The sequence below is a fragment of the Nomascus leucogenys genome, chromosome 12 (genome assembly GCF_006542625.1).
Source record: "Nomascus leucogenys isolate Asia chromosome 12, Asia_NLE_v1, whole genome shotgun sequence".
Classification (NCBI taxonomy): Eukaryota; Metazoa; Chordata; class Mammalia; order Primates; family Hylobatidae; genus Nomascus; species Nomascus leucogenys.
The window spans coordinates 15,774,338-15,801,154 of NC_044392.1; the positions used below are offsets into that span (position 1 = coordinate 15,774,338).

The following is a 26,817-nucleotide window of genomic DNA, read 5'->3' on the forward strand; positions in this document are numbered from 1 at the left end:
CTTAGGATCAAATGGTCCACATGCAGTGGCTTCCCCCAGACCCAGGTGCTGTGCCCTTTGTTTTATTTTTGGAAAAGAATAAGGGTTGTATCATCTAAACCACATTCCCATTCCTGAGCCTCCAGGGAAGTCCTCCCAGATGATATGGAGCCTGCCACAGAGCCTCCGCTCTCGACTTCCGTTACCTTCAGACTTCATCTCTGAGTCCCCAGTCCTCAAGAGCCAGGCATAAGAGCTGCAGCCGCCACTGCAGCCATTGAGTCATCAGGGAACCTGGGGCCCTCCTATGGTATGGCCTTAATCTGTCCTGAACCCAGGATACATACAACTGTCCCAGCCATGGAAGCTCACCCCAGCACAAAGAGGGGATGTCTGCTGAGGCTTCCTGAGCTACAAGCACGGGTGCGCGAAGCTGAGGGGACAGGCCCCCTCTATGAGGCCTGTGGAGGGAAAGGATGGAAACCCTGTGGAGGAAGGCTGTCTCCTCCCCACCAGGCCTGCCTTCAGGGTTGAGGGCGGAATCCCACTTCCTAAGACTAGAGCTGAGTCTTGGAGGCTCGCCGTCTCAGGAGAAACAGGTTCTTGCCATGACTTTTCTTTCAATATCCCAAGTCTCAGGCCTAGGGGTGCAATGCAAGCACAGAGTCCTAAGGCCCCTTTGTAAAACTTTTATTTAGAAATCTTCCCGATATATCCTTATATATATACACACATCATCACCTCATGGGTTTTTTTTTGCTAAAGAGTCACACACCCACAGTGTTGGCCTCTGGGCTGTACAAAGGTCAAGGTACCTGGAGCGGTTACTCCTCTTCTGCAGAAAAATGCAGAGACCAACGCAATTCATCACATACAGTACAACATTGACGGAAAGTGCTGGGCCCGCCCACAGAAACAATGCACTATGTACACGGGCAGGGGGCAAGTCTTCAGCAGAGGGTCACGTACCATCGAAATCACAAGTACGGCCAGACCCACCCCCAAAAGGCCGAAATAGTTGTCGGCTGACTGTAGATGCTGTGCCCTTTGTTTTATTTTGGAAAAGAATAAAGGTTGTACCATTTTGTCATCTGCCATAACAAATAAAAGAATATGAATTTGTCTTAAAAGATGTGATTCCCTTCAGTGGTTATGGTCATCTTTGTTCTCAAAATGTTGTTTTGTTTTGTTTTACCTTTATGTTCTTTCCCCTTTGTACAGATGCTATTCTTGGAATGTTGCCAGTTTTTCATGGGTAACAAGGAAGGAGAGGAAGGATAAGGTCATGGGGTACAGAGGGTGAAAATAAAAATTACAGATCTTCTTTAGTTCTTACAAAGACCTAAAGCCTTGCCCTTTCCTACCAGGCTTGTTTTGGGTAGTTGCATTACATTTTACACAGTCTGCCAGTGTTCCCATATCTCTTTTCCATTCTTATTACTGTCCCTGGCCTTGGAACAAGACAGAAATTAAGACAATCTGGGCTGGGTGCAATGGCTCACACCTGTGATCCCAGTGCTTCTGGAGGCAAAGGCAGGAGAATTGCTTGAAGCCAGGACTTCAAGACCAGCCTGGGAAATATAGCGAGACTCCATCTCTACCAAAAAAAAAAAAAAAAAAAAAAACAAGTAAAAATTAGCCAGGTGTGGTGGCTCACACCTGTGGTCCTCCCTACTTGGGAGGCTGAGGTGAGAGGATTGCTTGAGCCCAGAGTTCAAGGCTGCAGACAGCAATGATGGCACCACTGTACTCCAGCCTGAGTGACAGAAGAAGACACTGTCTCTCACAAAAAAAAAAAAAAAAAAAAAAAAGATAATCTGGAGAAATGAGGACAATCTCGATAACTCAGGCCAAAGTGGTTTACAATCTAAATTACCCAAATGCTGGGCAGTCAGGCACACCGGCCCACTGCCTAGGTCGTGGACTCAGGCTGCAAAACCCCACCGGGGGATTGAGAAAAAAAAAGCTCTTTACATTCTCAATACTGTCTACTTTCATGATCCCATTCAGTCCACACCATAGCCCCAGGAGATAGGCCAAGCCAGAGTCACATGGCAAGTCTGAAAGAAGAGGGAGCCAGTAGTTTGAGTTCTTAATAAAATACGTGAGCCATCTCATAAAACCCATCCACCCATCCATACTGTGGCTACTTCTCATTCCTAACTCAAGCGAATCCACTGTGAAGCAAACAGCCTTAGATCCTACAGCAATGACTCTATCTTTAGACAGATGGGGCTCCTCACAGGATATTCCAAACGTTCAAAAGGAACCAACCCTAATATTCACCAAAACATGATCTGGGGAGCCTGAAATTGAATGGAGAGCCTGAGTGCTACAAAGGTGAACAATGTTGCCCCAAGCTCAAGAATTGGACCTTACTTAAAAGGAAGGGGAAGGGAGCAGACATATTCTCTGTCTGCACATGGCTGAATTAGGGCCCCATCACGGTGAGGACAAGCCACTGGGCTGAAGCCCAAACTATAAGGGGGGCTTTCCAGACAGCCACAGTGATGAGTTCTTGCACGACAGGACAGGGCCACAGGCTATCTCTCCTCTGACCTCGAAGGCAGAGCCTAGAGGGAGAGGGCTAGGGTGACTTAAGGGTACAATGACAGACATACAGGACTTCTGTGCAGTTTGTCCCATGGGCTTAGATGCAGGTCACAGACAGGCCTCACCTTGAGAAAACCACATCCCACCATCTGGATTGACACAGGAAATCAATGAAGGGGCAGTGGTTCATTCTACAAAAGGATTCTCCACTTTACAAAAGGACTTGCAGTGGTTATTTCTTTAAAAGATGAAGGATAAGGATGTGATTTACAAAAATTTCATGTACAACTTTCAGAGGGGAGCACTTCTATTGCATTAAACCAACCTCCCAGACACACCCTTGATGACCAAAAGCTGCACAACTGAGGGGTGTTTAAGGTTCTGCTAAGTGAATGTGCTTATGTTTGGGTCTTAGCCAGGGCCTGGTCTCTGATTGGATTTCCCATACCCTAGAAGTGAGGCTGGATCCTGGTCCTATTGAGAGCTAAAGATTCCACCAATAACTGAAGTCAAGCAAAAATTCCAAATGCAAAGCATTCATAGGACAGAGTTTGTGCTCAATTCGGAACACAGACCAGATCATCAGCAAACAGACATCTTACAGCAAAGAAATTCCTCTAAGCATCCAGGAGAATGCACAGATGGGGCTGCGCATCTACTCAGCACCAGCATACGCCCGTCAGCACACTGGCATTCACTCGCCAGCATGAACAGTGATGTGGAGGAGTTGAAGCCCACATGCCCAAAATATCTCTTGCTCCGTATCACTCTACTATCATCGCCCCTTTCTATGCCTTCACACAAAGCCCGACAGGGCTTTCTCAGGGCTGCAGACATGGTCTCCACAGCCACAGGCTTAGGAAGGCAAGTCTCATTGGGGAGAAAGCAGAACTTTGATCCCCAGGGCAAGAAGTAAGGGCGACTGGGTTTCCTGACCCTCCGGCCCAGCTCATCTAGAGCAGACTGTCCACTGATCATCTTCGTCAACCAGGCCCTGAAGAAGGCACCTCGAGGCTTGTGACTCTGCAGCATCTGGCAAGCTGGATGGATCAACACAGGCCTGGGTGAAGATGGGGCTCACGAAATGGGCAGCTATTGGGTACCTATAAATATGGACAGAAGTGGCCACACAGGCCACCCCAGCCAGCCTGGGAGGGGCTAAAGGCAAGGCAGAGACTGCTGGATGCCTCAGATGAGAGCTGACAACCCCAGGTCTTAGGAAAGACGGGGATCCCAAACTCCAGGCCAAAAGCAGTGACAACTCTAGCCTCTTACTTGGGAAGGATTTGGGACTGAGGGAAGAGGGAAGACCGTGCCGTCTTCACAAAAAGTACCTACCACTTTGCTCCATTTTTCTGATCTCCTACTGGTACAGGAAACAGAAAAGCCAGCCCCAGGGTCAGTAAAGGCTTCCCAGAGTTCAGACATCCAGGAAAGTTCAAGTCCATCGCCTTGCTTCAGAGCCGCCCAATTCTCATCCCACCCGCCCTGAAGCCCACCATCCCAGCAGCCTAAGGACGCCCTCCTGGCTGATCCTGGTGGCCCAGACCCATCACCGAGGGCCGGCTCCATCGGCTGCAGGCAGCATGGCAGGATGGAGGCCGCGGGCCGTGTGCTTGGGCGCGGGCTCCTCCGTGTAGCTGTCCGGGCTGGCTGCCCCATCCAGGGAGCTGCCGCAGCTGGAGTTGGGGGAAAGCACATCTTGCAGGAGGTCATCTGGGGGCGCGCCGCCCCCTCCCCCACCTCCACCCCCACCAGACCCCACCACAGGGTCCTTGCCAGGCTTGGCCCGCTGGGTGCCCTCCTCCTCCTGGTCATTCAGAAGCTTGGCCAAGAAGTTGATATACTTCATGGCCAGGCGGAGGATCTCATTCTTGCTGAGCTTCTTGTCTGGGGGATGTGTGGGGATCAGCTTGCGGAGCTCGGCAAAGGCCCCGTTCACATTCTGCTGCCGCCATCGCTCCCGGCTGTTGGTGAAGATACGCCGCACGACTTTGGTGTGGGGACCTGGAGATTAGGAGGACAAGAGTTAGGAGAATGGGCTTGAGATTCCTTCCCCAAAGGCATCTCCATCCATTGGGAAACTTGGGAAACCCTAGAATGCCTACTTTCCTTTTACTTAGAAAACATCCACCCTTCAAATTCAAGTTTCTGTGCTTCCTCCTCTATGGGAACTTCCTCAACCCCTCTAGACAGATCTAACCAATCACCACGATACGGCAATCCCTGGAGTTTCATCACTCTTGATCATTACTTATGTTTCTGTGCTTGTCTCCCTCCCCGGGCTGTGATATATTTGAGGACAGGGACCGTATGTTATTCATTCATCCATTCACTTGTGCCAAGAGGCCTTACAGCTATGTCTAAGGAGACAGACTCCATTCCTATTTGACTACCCCTACCTAAATGAATGACTCTGGGCAAGTGACATAAAAACTTGTGAAGTGCCTTGGCTTCATCGCCTACGAAATGGAGGTAATAGTACTAAGTCACGAGTTGTTACATGGGTCTAGTACCTAACACAGGTAAAGAACTTAAGACAATGCCTGCCTCCGCTTAGCAGTCAATAAATGTTAGCTATTATTGTCCATATATCAGTTTTTTGCTAACAACCAGGCACTGTGCTAGGCACTGAGGAATAATGGTGAACTAAATCCAGTGCCTGCCCTCATGGAGCTTACATTTTAATGAGGAAACAAATATTAAAAAACAAACAAACCAGGGCTGAATTGTAATGCAAAGAAGCTCCATGTTTAGCTCCAGTGGCTGGGAAGGCTTTTCTGAGGCTGTGAAGAACCAGCCAGGCACAGGAAGGGGAGAGGAAGAAGAGTATCCAAGCCGAGGGAATGCACAGGCCCTGCACTAGACAAGGCCTGAAGCCAGGCTGGCTGGAGTCCTGTGCACAAGATTAGAGTAGGCAGGGTCCAGACTCCACAGGGCCCTGCCGTAAGGCGGGGGGACTTTACCCTAAGGGTGATGGAAAGTGCAGAGTAGGGGCTTAGAAAATGTCTGCTAACTGACCCATCATGGTGGCAGGTGGGGAAGGGAGGGGAGAGCAGAGATCGATGCAGAAAGGCTCTCATACCCAGGAGAGAAGCGGAGACACAGCTATGCACAGCCATGGCCTATAGCTCTAGGCAGGCTTCTGAAGGCTGCCTCAGTCTCCTCATGTCTACAATGCACTGACTATGGCCTGGCCCAATAGTTACTAACATTCCATGTATAAAGACTTATGGAGCAGTGGTGGATACCAGCACACATGTCTAGGGCACTTATGGTGTGCAAAGCACTACGCTGTGTTCAAGACTGACTTGGGATTTGTAAAGCCAGGGGAAGACAGTGAAGGGTCCTACTAGTGCTCTTGAACTTCTGGGCTGAGGAGACTGCTTCTCTCCCTAACATCGAAGCACAAGCCAGGGTCACATAGTCCAGGAAGCTCTGAACACTAAAGGAACTGCCAGTCTTGGGATATTCATTTTCCTTCTTCTAGTAACCCCTGGAACCAGACCTCAGAGTGTGAAAACCGGGGCAGAGGAGAAGAGCTAAGACCTCACCTAAGTCCCACTGCCCATTTTATAGCTAAGGAGACTGCAGCTGGGATGGAAGCGGATCTCACCTCAGTGGTCAGTCTGTGAATCAGCTCATCCATGCCACACTTACTGCCTGATCATCTCTTTCTCTCTCCTACATGCACACAGGCATGCACATGCATGTGTGGGTGCACAGACACACACACACACACACACTTTTAATGGGAAGGATCACCGTCCCCTGCCCACAGTACCTCTGAAGCTGCCTTTCCAAACCATAGCAGGCCCTAGCCCAGCTGACTGTTTGCCAAAGGCCAGACCCAGCCTGGGAAAAACACAGCACAACTGCAGGGCAGTTCTACCCTGGGCTGCCTCTGAGGAAATTACTTGCTGCTTTCAGGCCTCCAGGCCAGACAGAGAGCATCCCTCAGCAGTGACATAGGGAGGACAGTCCCTCCATCATGGCTAATGCTGGTGATCTTGAGGGAGCTCCTAGTTGGGGAGGGGGTACTTATGACTCCTGTCACAGCTGGAGCTACACTACATCCAGAAGGGGAGACGGTGGGGAAGTGGTCACGACTTATTCCAAAGCTTAAGACCAGTGTTATGAGGGTGGTCCAGGATTTAGCTGTGTGACCCACGACTTAGCTGTGTGACCTTGATCAAGCTGCGTAACCTCTCTCGGCCTCAATTTCCTATCTGTGAGATGAAAACAATACTATTTCCCTCATGGGCTTGTGATAAGGAATAAACAGAAATCAAGCACACATAGTCCATGGCACATAGTAGGTGTCCAATACATGGTAGTAGCAATTCAGCAACAGGAATCCGCACCAAGTCCTAACTCTAGATCTTGCATTCTGTGGACTCTTTCGGGTTCAGTCTCTAATTTCAGTGTCCCCTAGACACATCCTGCACACCCATACCCTACCCTTCACCTACATGTCTGCCTATTCCTCTCTGGTTTTTTTCCAGAGAACCACCCCCTCTCCTCACCTTCCTCTTTCCTGAGTCTGTCTACACCTCCTGGTGTCCTCTGCCTCTCTCTGCCCAGCACCGAGTAGGTGCTTGGTAAATATTGCCAACATTTATGGGTAATGACTGCCCTACACTCCTGCACACCCCACAAACCCTCGCCCCTATGCTCTGCCTCTTCTGCCTGTTGTAGAAAATGCCTCGTCCCTGGGGAACTTCAGGATTGGTCCTGTCTTCTTCCTGTTTGGTACGCCCACCTCTCTTAGACTAGAGAACTCCTCTCTAAACTAGCAGCAAGGCACCCCTGCCTCTCAGCCCTGCACACCTGTGCCCCAGGCTGCCTGGGTCTTTTGAAGTCTTTTCTGTTGTGCAGACCCCAGCCCCGCTCCTCTCCCCGCTCCTCTCCAGAACACCACAGAGGACTCCACTCCAGAGGCTCCAGCTCCATACTCATATTCCTCCCACCAGTTTGGAGCATAAATCCCAGCCTTGCTCTGAGGCCTTAGGCAGCCTTCCTACAGGAGCCCCAGGCCACAGCCAAGCTGAAGTTCTGGGGGCATCTGGGTCTGGCTCAAAGTCCCTCAGCTCTGAAGTGCCTGCTCTCCTACCCCTGGTGCTGGGATGAATCTACTATACAAGGTCAACCTTGGGAAGATGGTGAGGGTCTTCCAAATCTCCCATTTATCCAAACCATCCCTGCAAGTTCAGGGAATATTCAAGTACCTCAAAGGAGCAGTGCCAAGGCCCTTCTCGGGGAATCCAGGAGGCAAGGTAGAATCCATGATGTCAGGAATGGAACTCCAGGTCTAAGCCCAGAATGTGTTAAGGGGAGACAAGGGGAGCCTATTGTGTAGGCACCTTGGAGAAAACCCTTGATGACTCCATTGCAGGGAGGAAGCAGACTCCAGACTCTAAGGAAGACTTGGGAGGAAGTGCAGGGAATCCCTGAGGGTCAGTGCCTAGAATGGGGGGTCGGGGGACACTGTGTGATTCTGCGCTCACTTGGGATCCTTGCCAAAGTGTAGGAATGGAGCCTGGACTGGGGACTGGAACTAACTCCGGAGGTTTGGGAACTAACTCCAGAGGTTTGGGCTAAGCGCCATTATGTGTCTCTCTCCCATGTCTCCTCTTTGCAGGACTGTGAGTGTGGTCCTGCTAGCCCCACCCAGGACTTTACCTAGGCCTAGCTCAGCTGCAGGGTGAAGGGCTTCCGCAGTTTGGGTTTCGAAAGTGGCCTGCCCATCTTTGTGAGACACCTACGGAGTAGTCCCGGATGTTCCCTCCTCCAAAGGGCTCTAACCAGCGTCAGGGGCAGGTACAATGGTGGGGTGGGGCAGACTCACCATCAGTAATCTCCATCTCATAGGGGGAAGGTCTCCTCTTCACTCGATTGTTGGTGGTGAACATAGGGAAGGCATCCGGCTCCCCAAAGAACCCGCTGTGGGAAGGAACGGGCAGATCACAAGATCCCATGTTGAGGGGAGGGGAGAAAGAGGCTCCTTAGGGATCCTCCCCACATGTCTTGAGCTCCCCACCTCTGGGCAACCCTGCTCCCTTCACACTTGAGCTGGGAATAGGCACATACAGACAGACACACACACATACACACGGAATGCCCTCACTCTGTCTCTCATGAAACAAGCAAAGGGAGGAAGAGACACCTAACCACACATCCCTCCACACAAACACACAGGCACATATGCAGAAGCAGAGGTGAATAACACATGGAACAAACACAAAAATGAACACACACACACACACACACACTTCACAGACAGAAACACTCTCCATTCTCCCGCCCCAGAAACAAGCACACAATCCACACACACCCCCACTCCCAAACACGTGCCCACTCAGGCAAACGTAACCTCCACACCTGATGGTGTGCATCTTGGTCACCACAAAGGGGCACACTGTCCCCTCTCCCCACCTCACCCCACCCATAAGGGGCCGTGGATACACAACAGACAGGAAACCCTGGCTCCCCTCCACTGAAATGCGCCGCCTAGCTCTCTGCCCTCACCAACTCTAAGCTCTCCATAGCTCTGTCTCGGGTGCCCGCCAGACTCACTGACTGTCCCACACTCTATCCCTGCCCCATCTTCCGGTGTCTATTCCAACCCTACCGCTTCTCTCCGTCATCATCACAGTAGCCCCAGCGGGGAAACGGATGCCCTGACACCAACCGGAGTACAGGCTGGGGCCAGAGACCACGGCTAGGAGCAGAGGGGCTGGGAGTGGAGGGACAGATCAGTCCTCAGGCGGGCCCTCCAGCAGAGATTCGGGGGAGGGTGCCTCTGCCACCACCCTCAGATCCTTATCTCTTGCCTGTCCAGCTAGCGCTGAGCTTCCGAATGAATTTCACGCCCTCAGCCACAAACATCTACCTCTGCTCACAGCAAAGCACATGCAGGCACACTCTTTCCTGGTACCCACGCTCAGGGGACTCCTTCCTCTCCGTCCCCCACGACACCACCAACCAGCACACCAGCCACACGCCTGCACCCCCGAAGGTGTCCACGCCCTCCTCTCGGCTTCCACACAGCCATGCACCCCGCAGCCACACGCACACTCTCTCTCACAGAAGTCCCCTCCCTCACTGGCACTCACTCGGGGGCTCCAGCTTGAGGCTCTAGAGCCCCTGGGTTTAAAACGACCTCCTCTCCCTGCGCTCCACCCGCTCGGCCCCCAGGGCAGGCCGCCTCCGACGTGCAGAAGGGAAACCCCGGTGGGGGTGGTCGCCCTGCCCACCCGCCTCTCCCGCCCAGCCCGTGGCCCCTGATCCCTGGCCCCTGGCCCCTGACCTGCCGAGCGATGCCAGCGGCTGGCTGAGGCTGTAGAGCAGCGCGCGGCCGGGGGCGGCGGGGGCAGCCAGCGCGGGAGGACTCAGCTGCACCATGCGGCCGTCGCCGGGCAGCTCCGCTGTGACCGAGGCGGGCGCGGGGGCCGGGGCTGGCCCGGGAGGTCTGCACAGCTCGGTGGTGGGCACCCGATGGCGCGCTTCGGCCGTCGCCGCGTCGCGGCCCTTTAAGTCTCTCGCGGCGCCGCCCCCACCGGCAGGGCCGCCCCCCGGGCCTCCGCGCGCGCCCAGTTCGATGACTGGGGGCTCCGCTGGGGCCGCGCGGCTCGTCTCCTTGGCGACGCCGTTCAGCAGGACCAGGTGCGGGGGGGCCATGCTGGCCTCGGCCGCGTCCCGTCCCTCTAGCTGGGGGTCACTGCGAGCCGCCTCGCTCGGCGGCCGCTCGGTCATCCTGCGGGCAGACAGACAGACAAGCGGATGCCCGCTCTGACGACCGCTCCTGACCCACCGACGTGGGCTGGGGTAAAGGGGAGAAGGGCAGAGAGAGGAACTCACGCACCGAGACGTGAGAAGAGGCAGACAAAGTTAGCGCCACGTGGGGCTAGGGCGGGAGGCCGGGTGGGCCTAGGGTGGGAGGGAAAGAGGGTCTCTGGATTGGGAGAAGGGAGGGGTGCCTGGGAGACACAGAGACTGAGGGCCAAAAGGACAGAGATGGAGGAAGACGACACAGACACTGGAAGAAAAGGAATACAGCCAGCGACAGAAACACAGGGGAAATCAGGAGGAAGGAAATGTACAAGAAGGCAAGAAAGAGATTACTCTGTCCCCTTTCTCAGGCCGAAAGGGAAGAGGAGGGAACAAATTCCGGATCGTGCTCTTTGGTTTTAGCGGGGAATCTGTCAGGCAGGGGTTCGTTGCTTCGGGAACCTCCCTTGGCCTCTCAGCAACATCCCCAGCCCTCCTACAGGCACACACCCAGAAACCCGGTGCGGGTGGAAGTAGGGAATTAGAAAGTGGAGGCTACCGGGACTGGGATCCACTCCGCTAGAGCTGGCAGAGAATAATCCCGAGGAACCAGCTCCCTCCACACACACACACACACACACACACACACACACACACACACACATTCACCCCCGCTGGGGAGTGAGGGAGTGTCTGTCTACACTGAGCAAATCCACTGTGAGTCCTGTGCTCGCCCAGCGGATCTTTACTCCCACTCAGACAGAGATGAGAGGTGGCCAAGGGAAGAAGATGGTGCTGGCCCAACCTCCCTGCACAGTCCACCTCGTTCTGTTCAGCTGGATTCTGAAGTGAGGTTGAGTCTCAGAGAGAGGCCTGGCTGAGGTGGAATGGAGCTGGGCATTTGAAGGGTTCCCTGACGCCAGTGGGGTCTGGACTGCCATCCAAGAGCAGGACAGGATGTCATGAGGCCCTTGAACTCTTCCAGCCCCCCTCACCACCATCTCCTGCCTTGGTGTTCTGTGGGAAATGGGAGGAATACCTCCTTTATGCATTTGAAAGTGCTGTGCAAACGTTTAAGTAAACATTATTAACAAGGAGAATGGGCCAGTGAGAAAACTGCCTGGCCCAATGTCAAGTCACTCACAGCCTATCTGTGAGAGAGCCAGACCAGAACAAGAATCTCACTTTGCTCTACCATTCCGTATTCCCAGAGCAGTGAAACCACCTTGTGCCCCCACAAGCATACTCCAAGATGACCACAGCCACTCTACTTCCCACAGGTGTGCCGGGGCTCTTCCATCACCTAGCTTCATCCAGATAGAGCCGGGCACCAGCAAGAACCAAAACAGAAAAATCAGGAGACTCAAGGGCCAGAGTTTGTGAGTTGTGAGTTGTACATATATGATCAACACCACATAAGTTGTTTAAAATAAGCTTTCTGCCCTCTGAATTCTATAATTGGGTATTTAAAAGAAGAAAACAAATACAAAAAATCGATTTAGCCCCATGCAGAGTCCATCTAATCATACATAGCAGCCATTGAGCTTCCATACTGCCACTGCAATGCTCTGGACAGGAGTCATCCTAGGAACCATCCCTCCCACCCCAGAAGGGAGAATGGATCATCTGCAGCCTCCTCTGGAGCTTAGCTCGATTGCCACTAGACACCCAGGATGACAGAGAGTCAAGATTCAGACTGCTGTACACCTGCTCTGGGAATGCCAGCCCCCCAGGTCTGGCACAGAAACCACAAAATTCCCTAAGTCCTGGTGTATGCAAGCTGTAAAGGCAGTAGGTCCCTGACGCTTTATTGGAAGTGAGTTCACGATTTTGGCGGAAACAACAGGTCTCTATCCATAGAATGCAACCACCAAGACACCAAGGCCACTGGAAATGCACCAGAAATATATCAGCCAGGTCCTCTTGCTCCCAGAAGCAGCGAAATGTGCCAGAAATATACCATCCCCTGGGAAACACATAAGCTTCAAGGTGTTGGTTCCCTACCTCACTGCTCACTGTCCTGACACACCGGTGTGAGCCCAGTGACCCGTGCTTAAGCCCCATCTTCTAACCGAGTGACAGTGTGAGCGGCAGTTGCAGACTGAGCTCAAGCTCTGTTATGACACATTTTTACCCTCCGATTAATTCTTTGGCTCCTGCTCTAGCGGTGGGTTCCTGAGAGGCAATGGGAGTACATATTCCAGATGAATTGACCCTGGCTACAAATGTCCTCTCTAGACACCTATAAATATCCCATCTCCAAGGTTCCTTGTGAGAAATATATGATTGGTTCCCAGGGTCTGTGGAGGACCTCTCCCGGCTCCTCCCCACATTTTAGGAAAATCCTGCCAGTTCTTCTGCAACTAGGATCACCAGCCAGAGGTCCATGCCCCAAAGAAGCCACTCACAAACACTGATGGTTGTTGGCGACTAAGCTGCATCACTTGATTTGGATTACAGAAAGGAACGCCTGAGTGATTTTGTTTGTTTTTATTTGGGGAGAATGAAGGAGGAGGGAGATTTTAGACTGAATCGTTCTAGAGTATTTGACGACTACAGCTCCTCTCTCTTTGTACTACGGAGACCCTGCTTATAGCCCCCAACAGGAAATCCTCATCTGCAGTTGCCAGACAGCCAGAATATTTCCACCTGTGCCAGAACAAGACAGAAGACCCCAGGAGATTCTTTCTGGGGACAGGTCTCAAGCAGACCCAATCCCCCATACAGAGAATTTCTTAGATGGAAACAGCCTCAGCCCTTAGACCCAGCCTCTGGTCTCTCTTCTGGGCCCACACCAGCACAACACCCTGGAGAAGCCTCAAGCCTGCACAAGTACCAAACCCACCACGGAACAGCACCACCATCCTCGCCTCTACCGGAGTAGAGGGGTGTTCCTGCCTCCCCACCCTAGGCCTCAGACCCGGGATCAGGGCCCACTCGAGCTGGGACTGCACTAGCCAGGAAGGCTACCGCCTTCTTCCTGCGGGAGCTCCAGGCACAGTCTGCACCACCCGGATACAGCCGCCCCAAAGTTACCGGCCTTGCGAAACGTCCACAGAACCGGGACCAATGGGAACGGCCTGGACGACTAAGTCCAACTAGCTGGTTTTACCCAGGGCGGAAAAGGGAAAAAGCCGCTGGAGGCCACAGAGGCAGCTGGCAGCAGTCAGATCCCGATTCCAAGCTCTGGCTGGTCCTCCCCTCCCCCCACCCCCAATCTGAAAATGGGCTCTCCTCTGTCCTGAGCCTTCCTCACCCCGGGCCGGAACCCAAGGCCTTCCTAGACACCGTTTCCACCGGCACCATTCCCCTGAAAACTCACCTGGGGCATATTTAGAGAGACCGGCCCCTCTGAATGGGATCTCCACTCCGCCGGAGAGGGGCGGAAGCCGAGGTAGAAGATGCACACCCGGGTCTTTGCTTTCCCCCTTTTTCGCTGAGAGGCCTGCAGTTACGCTGCGGTGTGGTCCTGGGCGATCTGCCGCGCCCAAAGCGAGTTTCCAGGAAAGATAGGGGTGGAGAGAAAGAGGCAGGGCAAGAGGGAGGGAGAGAGAGAAATGGGGGTCAATGGCTGGGAATTACCTCCTGTCCCCGACCAACCAGTCCAGGGAATTGCAAACAGCTTTCCGCCTCCAACCTGCAGGTGTTCGGAGCCTTCCCTCTACCCCCTCCTCCCCCCACCCGCCTTAAAAAACCCTATACATGACCAATCAGGAATAGCTATTTAGTCCAACAACAACAACAACCCCTCCCGACAGGCTGTCTGGAACATTTTCGAACCCTCCAACTGGGATCGGTCTGGTTCAGTGTTTGTTTTCTAAGCAGGGAGGTGTCTACGCGGTTGCCTCCGCAGCCAGGTCTCCGGCTGCCGCTACACCGCGAAGGGATAGTCCCAGGCCTGGATGGGCGGAGGTCCGTGTTGGGAAAGGCGAATAGTCCTCAGACTCTGGTCGGTGGGACAGAACCTTGAAGTCCCCCCCACCTCATTCTCTCCCTAACGCCCATCCACCCACCTCCAGCCCAAAGCGAAACCAGAACCCAATTCCAGGGGCTGTACTTTCCTACAGAAATGGAGTTGGGAAGGGGGCTTGGAGAGAGATATCTGATCTGTTCAGGTCCTTTCTCGTCTGTCTACTGATTAAGAGAAAGAAGAAAGAGAGAAAGAGAGAGACAGAAAAAGAAAAGGAAATAAAGACCAACAAAGGGGGAAAGAAAGAAAGAAAGGAAAAAAGTCCCCCACCTTCCCCTCCACCACCCCTACAAAATGATTTTCGATTTTTCGGGGTTTAGACAGAGTAAGGGAGAGTTCTAATGATTTGTTACAGCAATAAACAAGGTAAAAGGAAAGGAAGGTAAAAACAAACCCGATACTATTTTCAAGGATGTAGCAGGATTTAGCTTGCTTTTATTTTGTCCTAGTGGATTTTGTTTAATTTGTTTTGCCTAAATCATCAGGCTTATGATCACACATCGAAGTCCTGGATTAACTGCGAAGGCCTCCTTCTATTTGCCGCGGCTTTGGTGGACATATAGGAATAATTCTTCCCTGGATTGCAATACAATGCGGAAGATTTTCTTTCTCCTCTTCTAATCCAAAAGAGGGGAGGGGAGGAAAGAAGAGGAGAATCCATCCATTCCCGGCGTGTTCGCAGGGGGTTAATGTTGCGTGTTCGCTGGGGGTTAATGTTTGCCTTATGACCAAGTCTCTGTGTCCGTGCCTCTCTCCATTTTCTCTTCCTACCGCAAACCCAGCAACTTAGAAAACGGCTGTAGCGGGGAAAAAAACCCGCTGCTTTGTTCTCCCGCCAAAGGAGCCAAAAGGGACAAACTGCTGCGCTCTGGGATGATTATTTTAATTAAAATAGGATGTTAATGATGACGATTGTGATGGTGATGGCATTAGCAATTACAATAATTGACAAAACAAAATTCTTTCAACCCGAGCTAGGGCCCCACCAACCCGGTCCCTCCCAGAGCCCGGATTCGGCCTCGGTCTCCGATGCGACGGGTACCAGACCCAAGCGGCAACGTCGCTCACCCGAAGAGGGGGCAGGAAAATCTTCCCTGGAGGTGATCCCGAATGTCCCCACCCGAGGCACGAGGCCTGGTGAATGTGCCCATTGTCCTTTCGGGGCCTCTCCCTTGGACCCCGGCGGCCGCACCCACGAAACTGACCAGAAATGGACGAAGCCGGAGTGCAGCGGGAACCGAAGCCCGCAGCGACCGGCTCGAAGGCGCCGGCCTCGGCGAGCGCTGCTCAGCTTCAAGCCTGGAGGAGTCTCCCACTCACCAACGAACCCCTCAAACACCTAGGCACAGGCGGGCCTCCGGGCAGAGCAACCGCCGACCGGGCGCTGTCCGCCCACCCAAGCCAACAACTGGCTCCCGAATACATCATAATTTGGAATAAAATGTGAAATCCCGCTCCCCGCCCCCATGCCGCCGCCCCCACCAGCGCCTCGATCTCTCGCTCGCCCTCCCCCCACTCCCGCCCCCAGCGATTTGCAAACGCACCTCTAAAGGACACAGGCACACAGGCACACAACTCAGTGCGGACAGGACCACACAGGGTCCAGCCCCACAGAAGGGCAGCAAACAAACACCACCTAGCACTGCCCCAGAAGCCGACTTGGTCAGCCCCGCACACTGCCCAACAGGACACAACGAAATCAGTCAAACGCAGAGGCTCACGGACACACAATCCAGCACAGTCGGGATCACACACGCCCGACATAACGATGACACCACCCAAACACAGTCGCAGGGGCCACACACCCCCACACACAGAACCAGATCCCTGCTGAGAACGCCAACGGAGCACAATCGTACGCAACGAAGAAAATGCAGAAGGGCCTCGAAGGGTCCACGTCTACACACCCCAACCGCGCAGGCACACCACACTCGGACACACAGCCTGTCGCCAAGAAGACCACACTTGGAAGCAGCCAAAGCCGCCCACAGTTCTCATGAACGCACTCTCACAATCCCACCGCATGCACACAACCACGAAGAAGAAATGAAAACCAACCACAGCCTCGCGCATTTCTGTATATTGCGTAAGGAAAAGGGGGAAGGAAGGAAGAGAGTCTCCGAGGCGGGAGGGGCGGCGGCAGCCGGGGCGGGGGCGTCCGTGGAAAATGCCCCCCCCCCCATCGAAAGGAACCGAGGGAAAGGGAGCGAAGACCTCTTTTGCAGACGTGGGGAAAAAGAGGAGGAAATTGATGAAGAATTCAGTGGGAGGCCGCAGGTTGCTTTTCCCCTAGAAAAAGGCCAGAATGCTCACGTTTTTCCGCTACGGGGGTACCCGTGTGGCCATTTTGAGGCCCAGTCCTGAGCGGCGGCGGCCTGGCCCCTCCCGCGGCCCCCGCTCCCCCGCCCGCCCAGCGCCCGCCCGGCCCCTCCACCGACGCGCTCTAATCCCACTCACGTTCCAGGCCTCGTTAGCATGGGCCGAGGCGCGCCGGGGCCGTGTGCGCCGCGGAGATAAGGCACTGCCGCGGGTCCGCCCGCCCCCGATAAGCGCCTCGGCCATTATGGGCCAAATGATTCATTTTAATTTGGCAATTTCACCGGAGGGAATGGGGGCTGGTTGAGCGGCGCTAGGACCGGCTCCGGAACGCGCTGCGGGAGCGTTGGACGCGCTGTCTAGGACCCAGCAGATCCAGCCCCCATCTCGAATCCCAAGGCCTCTCAGGAACCCCGGCTTCCCACCTCAGTCCCTTAACCTTTCAGACACCTTTCTTCAGCGACTCTCACCCCAACACTCTGTCCCTACCTCTGAAGACCGCCGTGATATCAAAATCGTCACCTCCCAGCGCTTCTTTCTTATTCTTCCTCCAGTGTCCCAGACACCGAGATTTCAATGGGCAGTCTCCCTATCCCAGAAAGCTCCCCAGCCCTTCCCTACCTCTTCACCCCCTTCTAAAATAGAGCCGGTAGCTCAAATCCATGGGCTCTACCGCGGCCTGGCAGAACCCCTGTCAATAGGGACATTAAAATGCCCATTCTGCTAGGTTTCAGGCTGAGCCCAGAGCCCAGGAACACTGCTCCCCACATGGTATTTAAAAAAAAAAAAAGTTTAATCTAGCGACTCTAACACTATTCTAGGAATTCTGCAAATACTAACTAATCTACTCTTCACAAACAATCCTGAGAAGTTGGATCCTCAATTTACAGAAGAGAAAACTGAGGCACAGAAAGTCAAAGTAACTTTTCGAATGATACATCGCTAGTGCTTGGTGGAGTCTGCCTTGGAAGGAAATTTGACACGGAGTCTTCTCTGCGGCTCAGCTGATGAAGAGGGGCAGCCAAAACCTAGCCAGGGATAGGGACCTGGGCTCAACTCATTGCAGGGACCAAGGTCTTTACTGTGGGGTAGAAATCTGAGTTCAGTGCCAGCTGGATGATGCGCTCAGCCCACGGAGGGTCTCTGGGTTCATTCTTTCATGGTGGAGTGGAAAGAACACATGTTCGAATTTTAGTCACTGATCTCTGAACCTCAGTTTTCTCATTTGTAAAATGGGGAGATAATGTCGACGTCACAAAGTTGTGAGAACTAACTTATATGACCTTTAAAAGGTGGTGGTGAGGATAATAATGTATGGAACGTCACTCAGTCCATAGCCCAGGAAAACATCATATGCACTTGCATGGGAGTTCTGGTTATCATCATAGAGAAAGAAATTAAGACACAGAGAGATGTGACTTAGCCAAAACTTACAGTAACCCAAAGGAAAAGCCAGGACCCAAACTTTGGTGTCCAATTCTCAGTCCACAAGTCTACCCTCCATGCCAGGCTGATTTGTTCTTCTAGTATCTCTGCTTTTGAGCTTTTTTTGGAGCCTGAGAACTGGGGGAAAACCCCTACTCTGGTAACAAACTGAGTCCCAGTCAAAGATTGAGCAGAGAACATGGCCCCAGTCTGGGATCTGGCTTCTCCTTGGTCTCAGGTTGACCCTCTGAGAAGATACAGTTAATTCAGTGCCGCCTGTCCCGTCTGTTCCTCCTGTGCTCTCTGAAGGAAGTCAGGCTGTCATGGGGATACAGATAACTCTCACAGAATCTCACGTCCTAAGAAAAAGTCTAGTTCCCCCCTATCATAAGGCCTTTGCTTGGCTCCATCACTTAATAGAAAATGAGAGTCATATAATTCTGAGTCTGAAACACAACTCTGCCATTCCTGGGCTGTGGGACCCTTGGACAAGTGATTTCATGTCTCTGAGCCACTGTAAAAACAGGCTAGCCATTCCTATATGAGAGAGCCCAGGTGGGGACTGCTTCTCAGAGAAAATGAGGCCTGCACTGAGATCTAAGAGTGAAATTTGGGGGTGCGAAGAAGGGGGGTGGGGACAAGCGTGAGTATCCAGAACCTTCCAGGTGGGCTGAGGAAACAGCTGGACCAAGGGCTAGAACAGAAGGGTGGTAGGTTCGTGAAAAGAATAGAAAAGTGTCCAGTATGGCTGGAGCATGCTTATGGACAAGTTAAAAGATTTTTTGACATTTTTTTGTTTGTTTGGTTTGAAGCTGGGGGAGGTACCCTGTATAGAATAAGATTTGCATTTCCAGGAGGTTCTTTGGATGAAGTGTGGAGGGGGAAGGACTCTGGGAGGCCAGTTGTGGCGCCAATGCAGTGGTTAGGGGAAGGGGATTAGAGCTTGGACCACCGTGCTGGCAGAAGAGATGACAAGAGGCAAGTGAAGATGACATGTATTTGGGGTATAAAACTGGGTTTATAAGAATTGGATTTGGGCCAGGCATAGTGGCTCACGCCTGTAATCCCAGCACTTTGGGAGGCCCAGGCAGGCGGGTCACGAGGTCATGACGTCAAGAGATCGAGACCATCCTGGCCAACATGGTGAAATCCCGTCTCCACTAAAAATACAAAAATTAGCTGGGTGTGGTGGCGCATGCCTGCAGTCTCAGCTACTCAGGAGGCTGAGGCAGGAGAATCACTTGAACCCAGGAGGCAGAGGTTGCAGTGAGCCAAGATCACGCCACTGCACTCCAGCCTGGCGACAGAGCGAGACTCTGTCTCAAACAAACAAACAAACAAAAAAAGAATTGGGTTTGGGGGGATAAGGGAGAGGAAGGAATCCAGGAATACCCCTGGGTTTCTGGCTCTCCTGCAGAGCTAGTGGTGGTTATTCCTGGAGATGGGGAACCTGGAGGCCGAGAGGACATGGGGAGGGCTTATATATTTGGTTTTGAACTCCTTAAGTTTAGATGCCTTTGAGGCACCTGCAGACTGTTGGATTATTTTACAGGGCATTAAATGTCCCCAGCCAGCACCTCCAAGGAAGGTGTCCTTTCCTGTGGTGAAGGAGTATGGACAGGTGGAGAGGCGTTTGTCAGCCCTATGGCAGAGGGTGTGCCCAGGCCTCTGTCTGTGGGGCGAGGAGGTGACGTTCACCAACCCTCCAATTCCACACATTTGTTCTCTGCCAAGCTCCAGATTCTGACAGTCAGGCAGCCACTCCCGACCTCATCCCCCAAACCCCTGCCAGGGGCTGGGGGCTCATGACGTCTGCACCCGCCCCCTCTCCTGTTTCCGATGGTCAGTGGAAAAACGGAAACTGCGCGCTAAGTGGGGCACTGCCTGAAATAGCATCTGGTGCCTGTCGGTCAGCGAGTTGTCCGAGCGTCCATGAGAGAGTGACAGGCCGGGGCCCAGCCAGGAAATGCCACCCCTCCTCCACCCGCCCCAAACGGAGGCCCCAGTCGGGCAGGAAACCCGGAGCGCCTGGGGTGGGGGTGGCGAGGAGGGAAGGGAGGTTGAGACCCAGACTGGTAAGTCTGGAGTCTGGAACTGGGGCAGCAAGAGCAGGGGACAAGAACAGGCTAGCTAGGCTCTGGCCTTGAGGCCGTTGTTCCCCACCACCGCCACCGCCAAAGGCTGGGTTCTCCCTAAACCCCAAAGCCAAGCCTCTTACCATTTTTCAAGTGTTTCTGCCTGCCCTCTCTGAGTACTGGACTATCTCTGAGCTTCTCCCCTGAGCTTGTTCTCCAGAAAGATGCCGTGCATGCACTCTGATGAGCAGCCGGGTTTATTTTTAACAAATCTACATTGCGGTCACTGTGTGACAAGTACTGTCCTAGGCACTTTATAAGTATTAATTCAGTTAATCCTTGCAAGAACCTAATGAGGTAGGGACTACTCCATTTTGTAGGTAGCACAGAGAGGTTGAGCAACTTGCAGAGAATACCCAGCAGATAAGTGGTGGAGGCAAAATTCACACCTAGGGCAGTCTGGCTTCAGGCCACAGTGCTTCGAAAGCAGCAAAGCAAGCACAATGGTCAGGCAGACCTGAGCTCCTATCCCTGCTCCCCTAGTTGCCAGCTGTATGACACCAGGCAAATTACTTAATCTCTGAGTTTCACTCTCCTCATTTGCAGAAGAGAGGTGATCATTTTCCATATATAATACTGTTTATATAAGGATTATTTTTAATGAGGAAAATTTCAATTTGAGGAAATGTCATTATTTCCCTCTTCCACTTTCAAAGGACTATTCTCTCCATTTTTGCCCCTGTCCCTTTCCCTGGAAGAACCCCTACCCCATCAGTAAGTAGGCCTCAAGAATTCCGAGCTTGGGAGTCATGTCTGTGCTTCCAAACCCCAGCACTGCTGTCAGAATTCTCAGGGATGGAAGGAACTTCGCTCTCAGTGGCTCTCAAAGTGGATGGTCAGCATCACCTAGGAACTTGTTAGAAAAGCAAATTCTCAGGCCTCACCCCAGGCCTACTACTACTGCTCTGAGGCTGAGGCCCAGCAATCTGTTTTCACAAGCCTTCCTGATGATTTCTGACACACACACAAAATTTGGGAACCACTTCTATAGTTTACTACCCCCATCCGTAGCAAAGGCCAAAGTAAAATTGTGTTAAGAAAACACCGTGCTTTTTTTTTTTTTTTTTTTTTGAGACAGGGTTTCACTCTGTCTCCCAGGCTGAAGTACTGTGGTGTGATCTCAGCTCACTGCAACCTCTGCCTCCTGGGTTCAAGCAATTCTCCTCCTCGGCCTCCTGAGTAGCTGGGACTACAGGTGCACGCCACCACGCCCAGCTAATTTTTTTTTTTTTTTTTTTTTGAGACAGAGTCTCCCTCTGTCACCCAGGCTGGAGTGCAATGGCACAATTTTGCCTCACCACAACCTCTGCCTCATGAGTTCAAGCAATTCTTGTGCCTCAGCCTCCCGAGAAGCTGGGACTACAGGCACGCACCACCACGCCCAGCTTATTATTTATATTTTTAGTACAGACAGGGTTTCACCATGTTAGCCAGGCTGGTCTCGAACTCCTGACTTCAGGTGATCCACCCACCTTGGCCTCCCAAAGTGCTGGGATTACAGGCATGAGCCACCGCCCCTGGCCTGTGCTTTTTAATGTTTCAAAGCCATTTCCCTTTCCCTAACCCATGCGGAAGACCAAAGTGTACAGAAGACCGAAGTTGCTTTCCAGACTTACAGAAGCGACAGTGTCTAAGCTAAACTGTCCTCGTGAGCAGAGAACCCCGATAGCTCTGCCATCAATGATTTTATTCCCAGAGCTGTTAGAAAAGGACAGAACATGTGCACAGCCACCAGTTCTCTGGCTAGCAAATAGTTGTTAATGCTCACTGAGACAGAGCCCTGGCCCAGGAGTACACATTAATACATGTGGACAAGACCCCTGGGCCCCTGAAGGGGACTCTATGTCCTGGGCACTGCCATGTGTGCCTGCACTGCTTCCTGCTTCTGCCTCTTTCTGTCTCTTGATCCTCCACTATAACCTGCCGGGCTGCTTGTGTGGTCCCCACTTTAAAAATGAGGAAACAGGCTCATCTCACCCAGTCACTCAGTTGGTATACATCCAAGTCAGCTTAACCCATGTCTTCTCCACTCCTGCTGGCTAGAATGAACTATGTGTTACTTTGGGAGAACTATTTCAAAATATCGAACACTTTGGATAGCATTGTGATATCCCCTGGTTTAAATCCTTTGACTTTAAAGAAGATAAATAGCCATAATTATCATGAAAAGGTTCTTCAACTTGTATTAAGGAAATAGAAATTAAAACCACAATGAGATGCCATGACACATCCACTAAAATGGTTACAATTTAAAAGACTGACAATACCAAGTATTGCTGAGGTTGTGAAGGAGCAACTGGAGTTCTCCAGCAACATTGTTGAAGGAAATGCAAAAATTACTCAACCACTTTGGAGAACTCTTTTGCAGTTCCTATGAATGTGCAGTTTATAAACCTACATTTACTGAGATAGCTGAAAAATATGTATCCACAAGAATACCTCTACATTAATAGTGATAGAACCTTTATTTGTAAAGCAAAAAACAACAAACAATTCAACTATCCATCAACAGGTGAATGGTAAACAAATTGTGGTACATTCATGTAATAGAACACTACTCAGCAATAAAAAAGAAACAAATTACTGACAAATGCCAGAATATAGACCTCTCAACAACAGGCTCAGTGAAAGAGGCCAGACACAAAAGACTATTTAGCATATGATTCCATTTATATGAAACTCTAGAAAAAGCAAAGCTTTTTTTTTTTTTTTTTGAGACAGAGTTTCACTCTTATCACCCAGGCTGGAGTGCAATGGCGCCAGCTGGGCTCACCGCAACCTCTGCCTCCTGGGTTCAAGCGATTCTCCTGCCTCAGCCTCCCAAGTAGCTGGGATTATAGGGGCCTGTCACCACGCCCAGCTAATTTTTGTATTTTTAGTAGACACGGAGTTTCACCATGTTGACCTCAGATGATCCGCCCGCCTCAGCCTCCCAAAGTGCTGGGATTACAGGCATGAACCACTGTGCCCGGCCGGCAAAGCTAATTTCTAATGGCAAAGCTCACATCAGGGGTGATGGAAGAGGACATATGACTGCAAAGAGGCACAGGGAACTTTCTGCATAAAGGAAATATTCTATATCTTGATTGTGGTGGTGGTTATATGAGTGTATGCATTTGTCAAAACTCAACAAACTGTACACTAAAATGAGTACATCTTATTGTATGTAAATTATGCCTCACATAATATATATATATATATATATATTATGTATTATATATATATATACATATAAACATTCTTGGTGGCCCCACATCAATCTTACATTGTCCAGGAGACCTTTTCTGATCAATACTGTCCTCAGCTGCATTGATATCTCCTCCTCTCACCACTTGCTCTCCTGATTAGCATACCCTGGAGCCCTCCGTTACAGTCTAACTCATGCTGCTCAGGGCCAGGCACACAGGGCACGAAAAAGGATCTGTAGACAAGGGAGGAACTGAATTAATGGTATTTGAAAAAGTGACAGAGACATCTGCCAGGAAGTAGGGTTACGTCTTCCTGTGACCCTCAGTTTCTCTATCTGTAATAGGAATGGGGTGGAGCAACCACAGGATCTCTCCCTTTTATCTCTTATCATCTCTTTCACTCTGTTTCTCATCTATGCCATCTCTATTTTAAGCGCATGTGCATTCTCTCTGTCTCTAAGTCTGCTCCTCTTTCCTACCCCGGCCCCGTCTCTCCATCTCTGTCTTTAATCTGCCTCTCATCATTGTCTCCTTCCTCTTTTTTGGTCTCTGTTCAGGCTCTCAATAAGAGCTCCAGCTGTGCACAGGTACCCCATAGAAGCAAGGCATGCTGATTCTCTTTTCACATTCCTGACAGGCTGGACCTGTTAGAAAGTCATAAGCTGGTCTGTCAGCTATATGGGATTGAGGAGAAGGGGAAATGAAAAGGAGGGTGGAAAGGGAAGGGGAGGGATTTGGAAAGGCACTGTTCAGGAGACACACACGCTTGGCACACTGGATGCAGGGGATTCGGCCTGCTGGACTCTGGCAGAAGCTCTGAGTTCCCAAGAAAAGCTGTGGCCCTCTCCTCCACACGGCCCAGCCTGTGTGCCCAGTCCAGAACCCATGCCACAGGACACAGCCTGTAGCTGATTAAGAGCACACGGTTGACTCTCAGGCCACCCTGGGCTAGAATGCGTCTTCAACAACTTAGCAGCTGATAACCCTAAGCAAGTTACATCACTTTTGTGTGCTTCAGTTTCCTCATCTCTAAAATAGAGGTAAAAATTACACATGAGGCCAGGCACGGTGACTCACGCCTGTAATCCCAGCACTTTGGGAGACTGCAGCAGGTGGATCACCTGAGGTCAGGTGTTTGAGACCAGCCTGACCAACATGGTGTAACCCTATCTCTACTAAAAATAAAAAAAATTAGCTGGGCATGATGGCGTGCTCTTGTAATCCCAGCTACTCATGAGTCTGAGGCAGGAGAATCCCTTGAACCCGGGAGGTGGAGGTTGCAGTGAGAAAGAGAGGCAGGAGAATCCCTTGAGCCCCACCTCCTGGGTTCAAGCGGTTCTCCTGCCTCAGCCTTCTGAGTAGCTGAGATTACAGGCACCTGCCACCACGCCGGACTAATTTTTGTATTTTTAGTAGACGGGGTTTCACCATGTTGGCCAGGCTGGTCTTGAACCCCTAACCTCAAGTGATCTGCCTGCCTTGGCTTCCCAAAGTGTTGGGTTACAGGTGTGAGCCACCATGTCTAGCCTCATTCATTCATTTTATTCCACAGTTACTAAGTATCAATTTTTTAAATTTTATTTATTTATTTTTTGAGACAGAGTCTCACTCTGTCACCCAGGCTGGAGTGAAGTAGTGCAATCTCGGCTCACTGCAACCTGTGAGGAGGGCAGTCATTCACCCTCTCTGGAACTCAGTTTCATAGTCTGTACAGTGGGCACGGCCCTTGCTTCTTTGTTTATTTTAAACAAACACTTTCTGAGCAGTAGTGCTGGGCCCTGTGCTGGCTGCTTGGGGATGTGAGGGGACCCAAGAGTCCATTTGCACTGCCTCAGGAGACTAAGGTGTGTGCCTGCTAGAGGCTTACAAAAATTGAGAGGAATAGAATAAAATTGTGTACATAAGCTCAGTCCTTTGATGGCACACAGGTGGGCATCTTGCTTCTCCCGGGTTATTCCCACATTGTCTTTTTTTTTTTTTTTGAGGTAGGGTCTCGCTCTGTTGTCCAGGCTGAAGTGCAGTGGTGCGATCTCAGCTCACTGCAAGCTCCCCTTCCTGGGTTCATGCCATTCTCCTGCCTCAGCCTCCCCAGTAGCTGGGACTACAGGCGCTCACCACCACCCCCAGCTAATTTTTGTATTTTTAGTAGAGACGGAGTTTCACTGTGTTAGCCAGGATGGTCTCAATCTTCTGACCTCGTGATCCGCCCGACTTGGCCTCCCAAAGTGCTGGGATTACAGGCGTGAGCCACCGCACCTGGCTCCCACATTGTCTTGTTTCCCCACACCCTTGGGGAATTGGGCTCTGCTGAACTGGGTGGCAGGAGGAGGGGGAAGGGTGAACATCACGTGAACCTCCTCAAGGCAGAGAGAGCCAAGGAGTTTGGTTGCCCTGGGACTCCCAGCGGAGCTGAAGGTCCTTCCTCTGCTCCTGTGTCCCTTCCTCCAGCTCCTTCTCCTGTGTCCCTTAAACATGCCCACAACATGGTGTCAACCACACTTATCTGGGTGTCTGTGTACCCCACTAAGACTCTCAAAAACTGGGACCACGTCTATGGTTTGTCTGTACCCCAGCATATCATGGAGGCAGAATAGGAGCAAATATATGTATGTTTTAAAAATAAAAGGAGCAGAGACAGAGCTGGGGAAAGAAATTGAGAGACAGGGAAATCACCCAGCAGGAACCTGGGCCATGAACTTGAAGGAAGTAGAACTGGCTAGCCCTCCTGGTCCTAGAAACCAGCCACAGGGAAATGTGAAAGTACATCCTGTATGTCCGTGTGAGGAGAGATAAATATTTCCATGACCGCATGAGCTGTGAGTCCCAGCCCCTTCCTGGGACAGCCCAGGAAATGGGGGTTTGGGGATGGGTAGACTCTCCCTATCTCCACAGATGGTCTCTGTGCTGGGTTGGGAGGTGAGGGCAAGCAGAGGTCTTGGAGAGTCACAGCACAGGCCCCTCGTCTCTTGGGGGGTTTGGAGCAAGTCAGTCACAGGAGTGACTCAGCTATGAAACATGTACCTGCTCCCCTTCCAACCAGCATCGAAGACCTAGTGTCACTTTATCGAGGTAGGAACATTGGTTTTAGGGAACTGAAGCACATGCTTATTTCAACCTGCTGCCCCCAAGGGATAAGGAGAAAAAGAAGGAGAACATAGGCTCTGAAGCCACACAGGCCAGAGTTCAAATCCTGACTTCACCACTTACTTCACCTGTGCGGCCTTGGGCACGTCATTTTACGCTTGAGTCTCCATTTCCTCACAGGGATAATCCCAATCTGATGTTCAGGTTAAGAGCATGGGATCTGGGCTGGGTGTGGGGGCCCACACCTGTAATCCTAGCACTTTGGGAGTCTGAGGTGGGCAGATCACTTGAACCTAGTAGTTCAAGACCAACCTGGGCAACATGGCCAAACCCCATCTCTACCAAAAAGAAGGGCATGAGATCTGGAGCCAGACTGCCAAGATTTGAATCATTATAT

The 26,817-nt window shown here is 51.7% G+C and overlaps 1 protein-coding gene across 5 annotated transcripts; it reads right to left on the reverse strand.

The window, feature by feature from the left end:
* Positions 1-652: 652 nt before the first annotated feature.
* On the reverse strand, positions 653-16,633 carry TAL1 (TAL bHLH transcription factor 1, erythroid differentiation factor). 5 transcript variants are annotated; one of them, XM_030823871.1, is made up of 5 exons: positions 15,478-15,721; positions 13,625-13,780; positions 9,842-10,288; positions 8,381-8,475; positions 653-4,539 (listed from the first exon to the last, which is right to left on the reverse strand). In XM_030823871.1, the coding sequence occupies exons 3-5, from the start codon at positions 10,285-10,287 to the stop codon at positions 4,085-4,087; spliced, it is 996 nt and encodes a 331-aa protein (XP_030679731.1). In that variant the 5' UTR covers position 10,288; positions 13,625-13,780; positions 15,478-15,721; the 3' UTR covers positions 653-4,084. The 5 variants fall into 5 exon arrangements, with proteins under 5 accessions (XP_030679731.1, XP_030679730.1, XP_030679729.1 ...); XM_030823870.1 differs by having other exon boundaries at positions 13,625-15,069; positions 15,478-15,503; XM_030823869.1 differs by having other exon boundaries at positions 13,625-15,721.
* Positions 16,634-26,817: the final 10,184 nt, after the last annotated feature.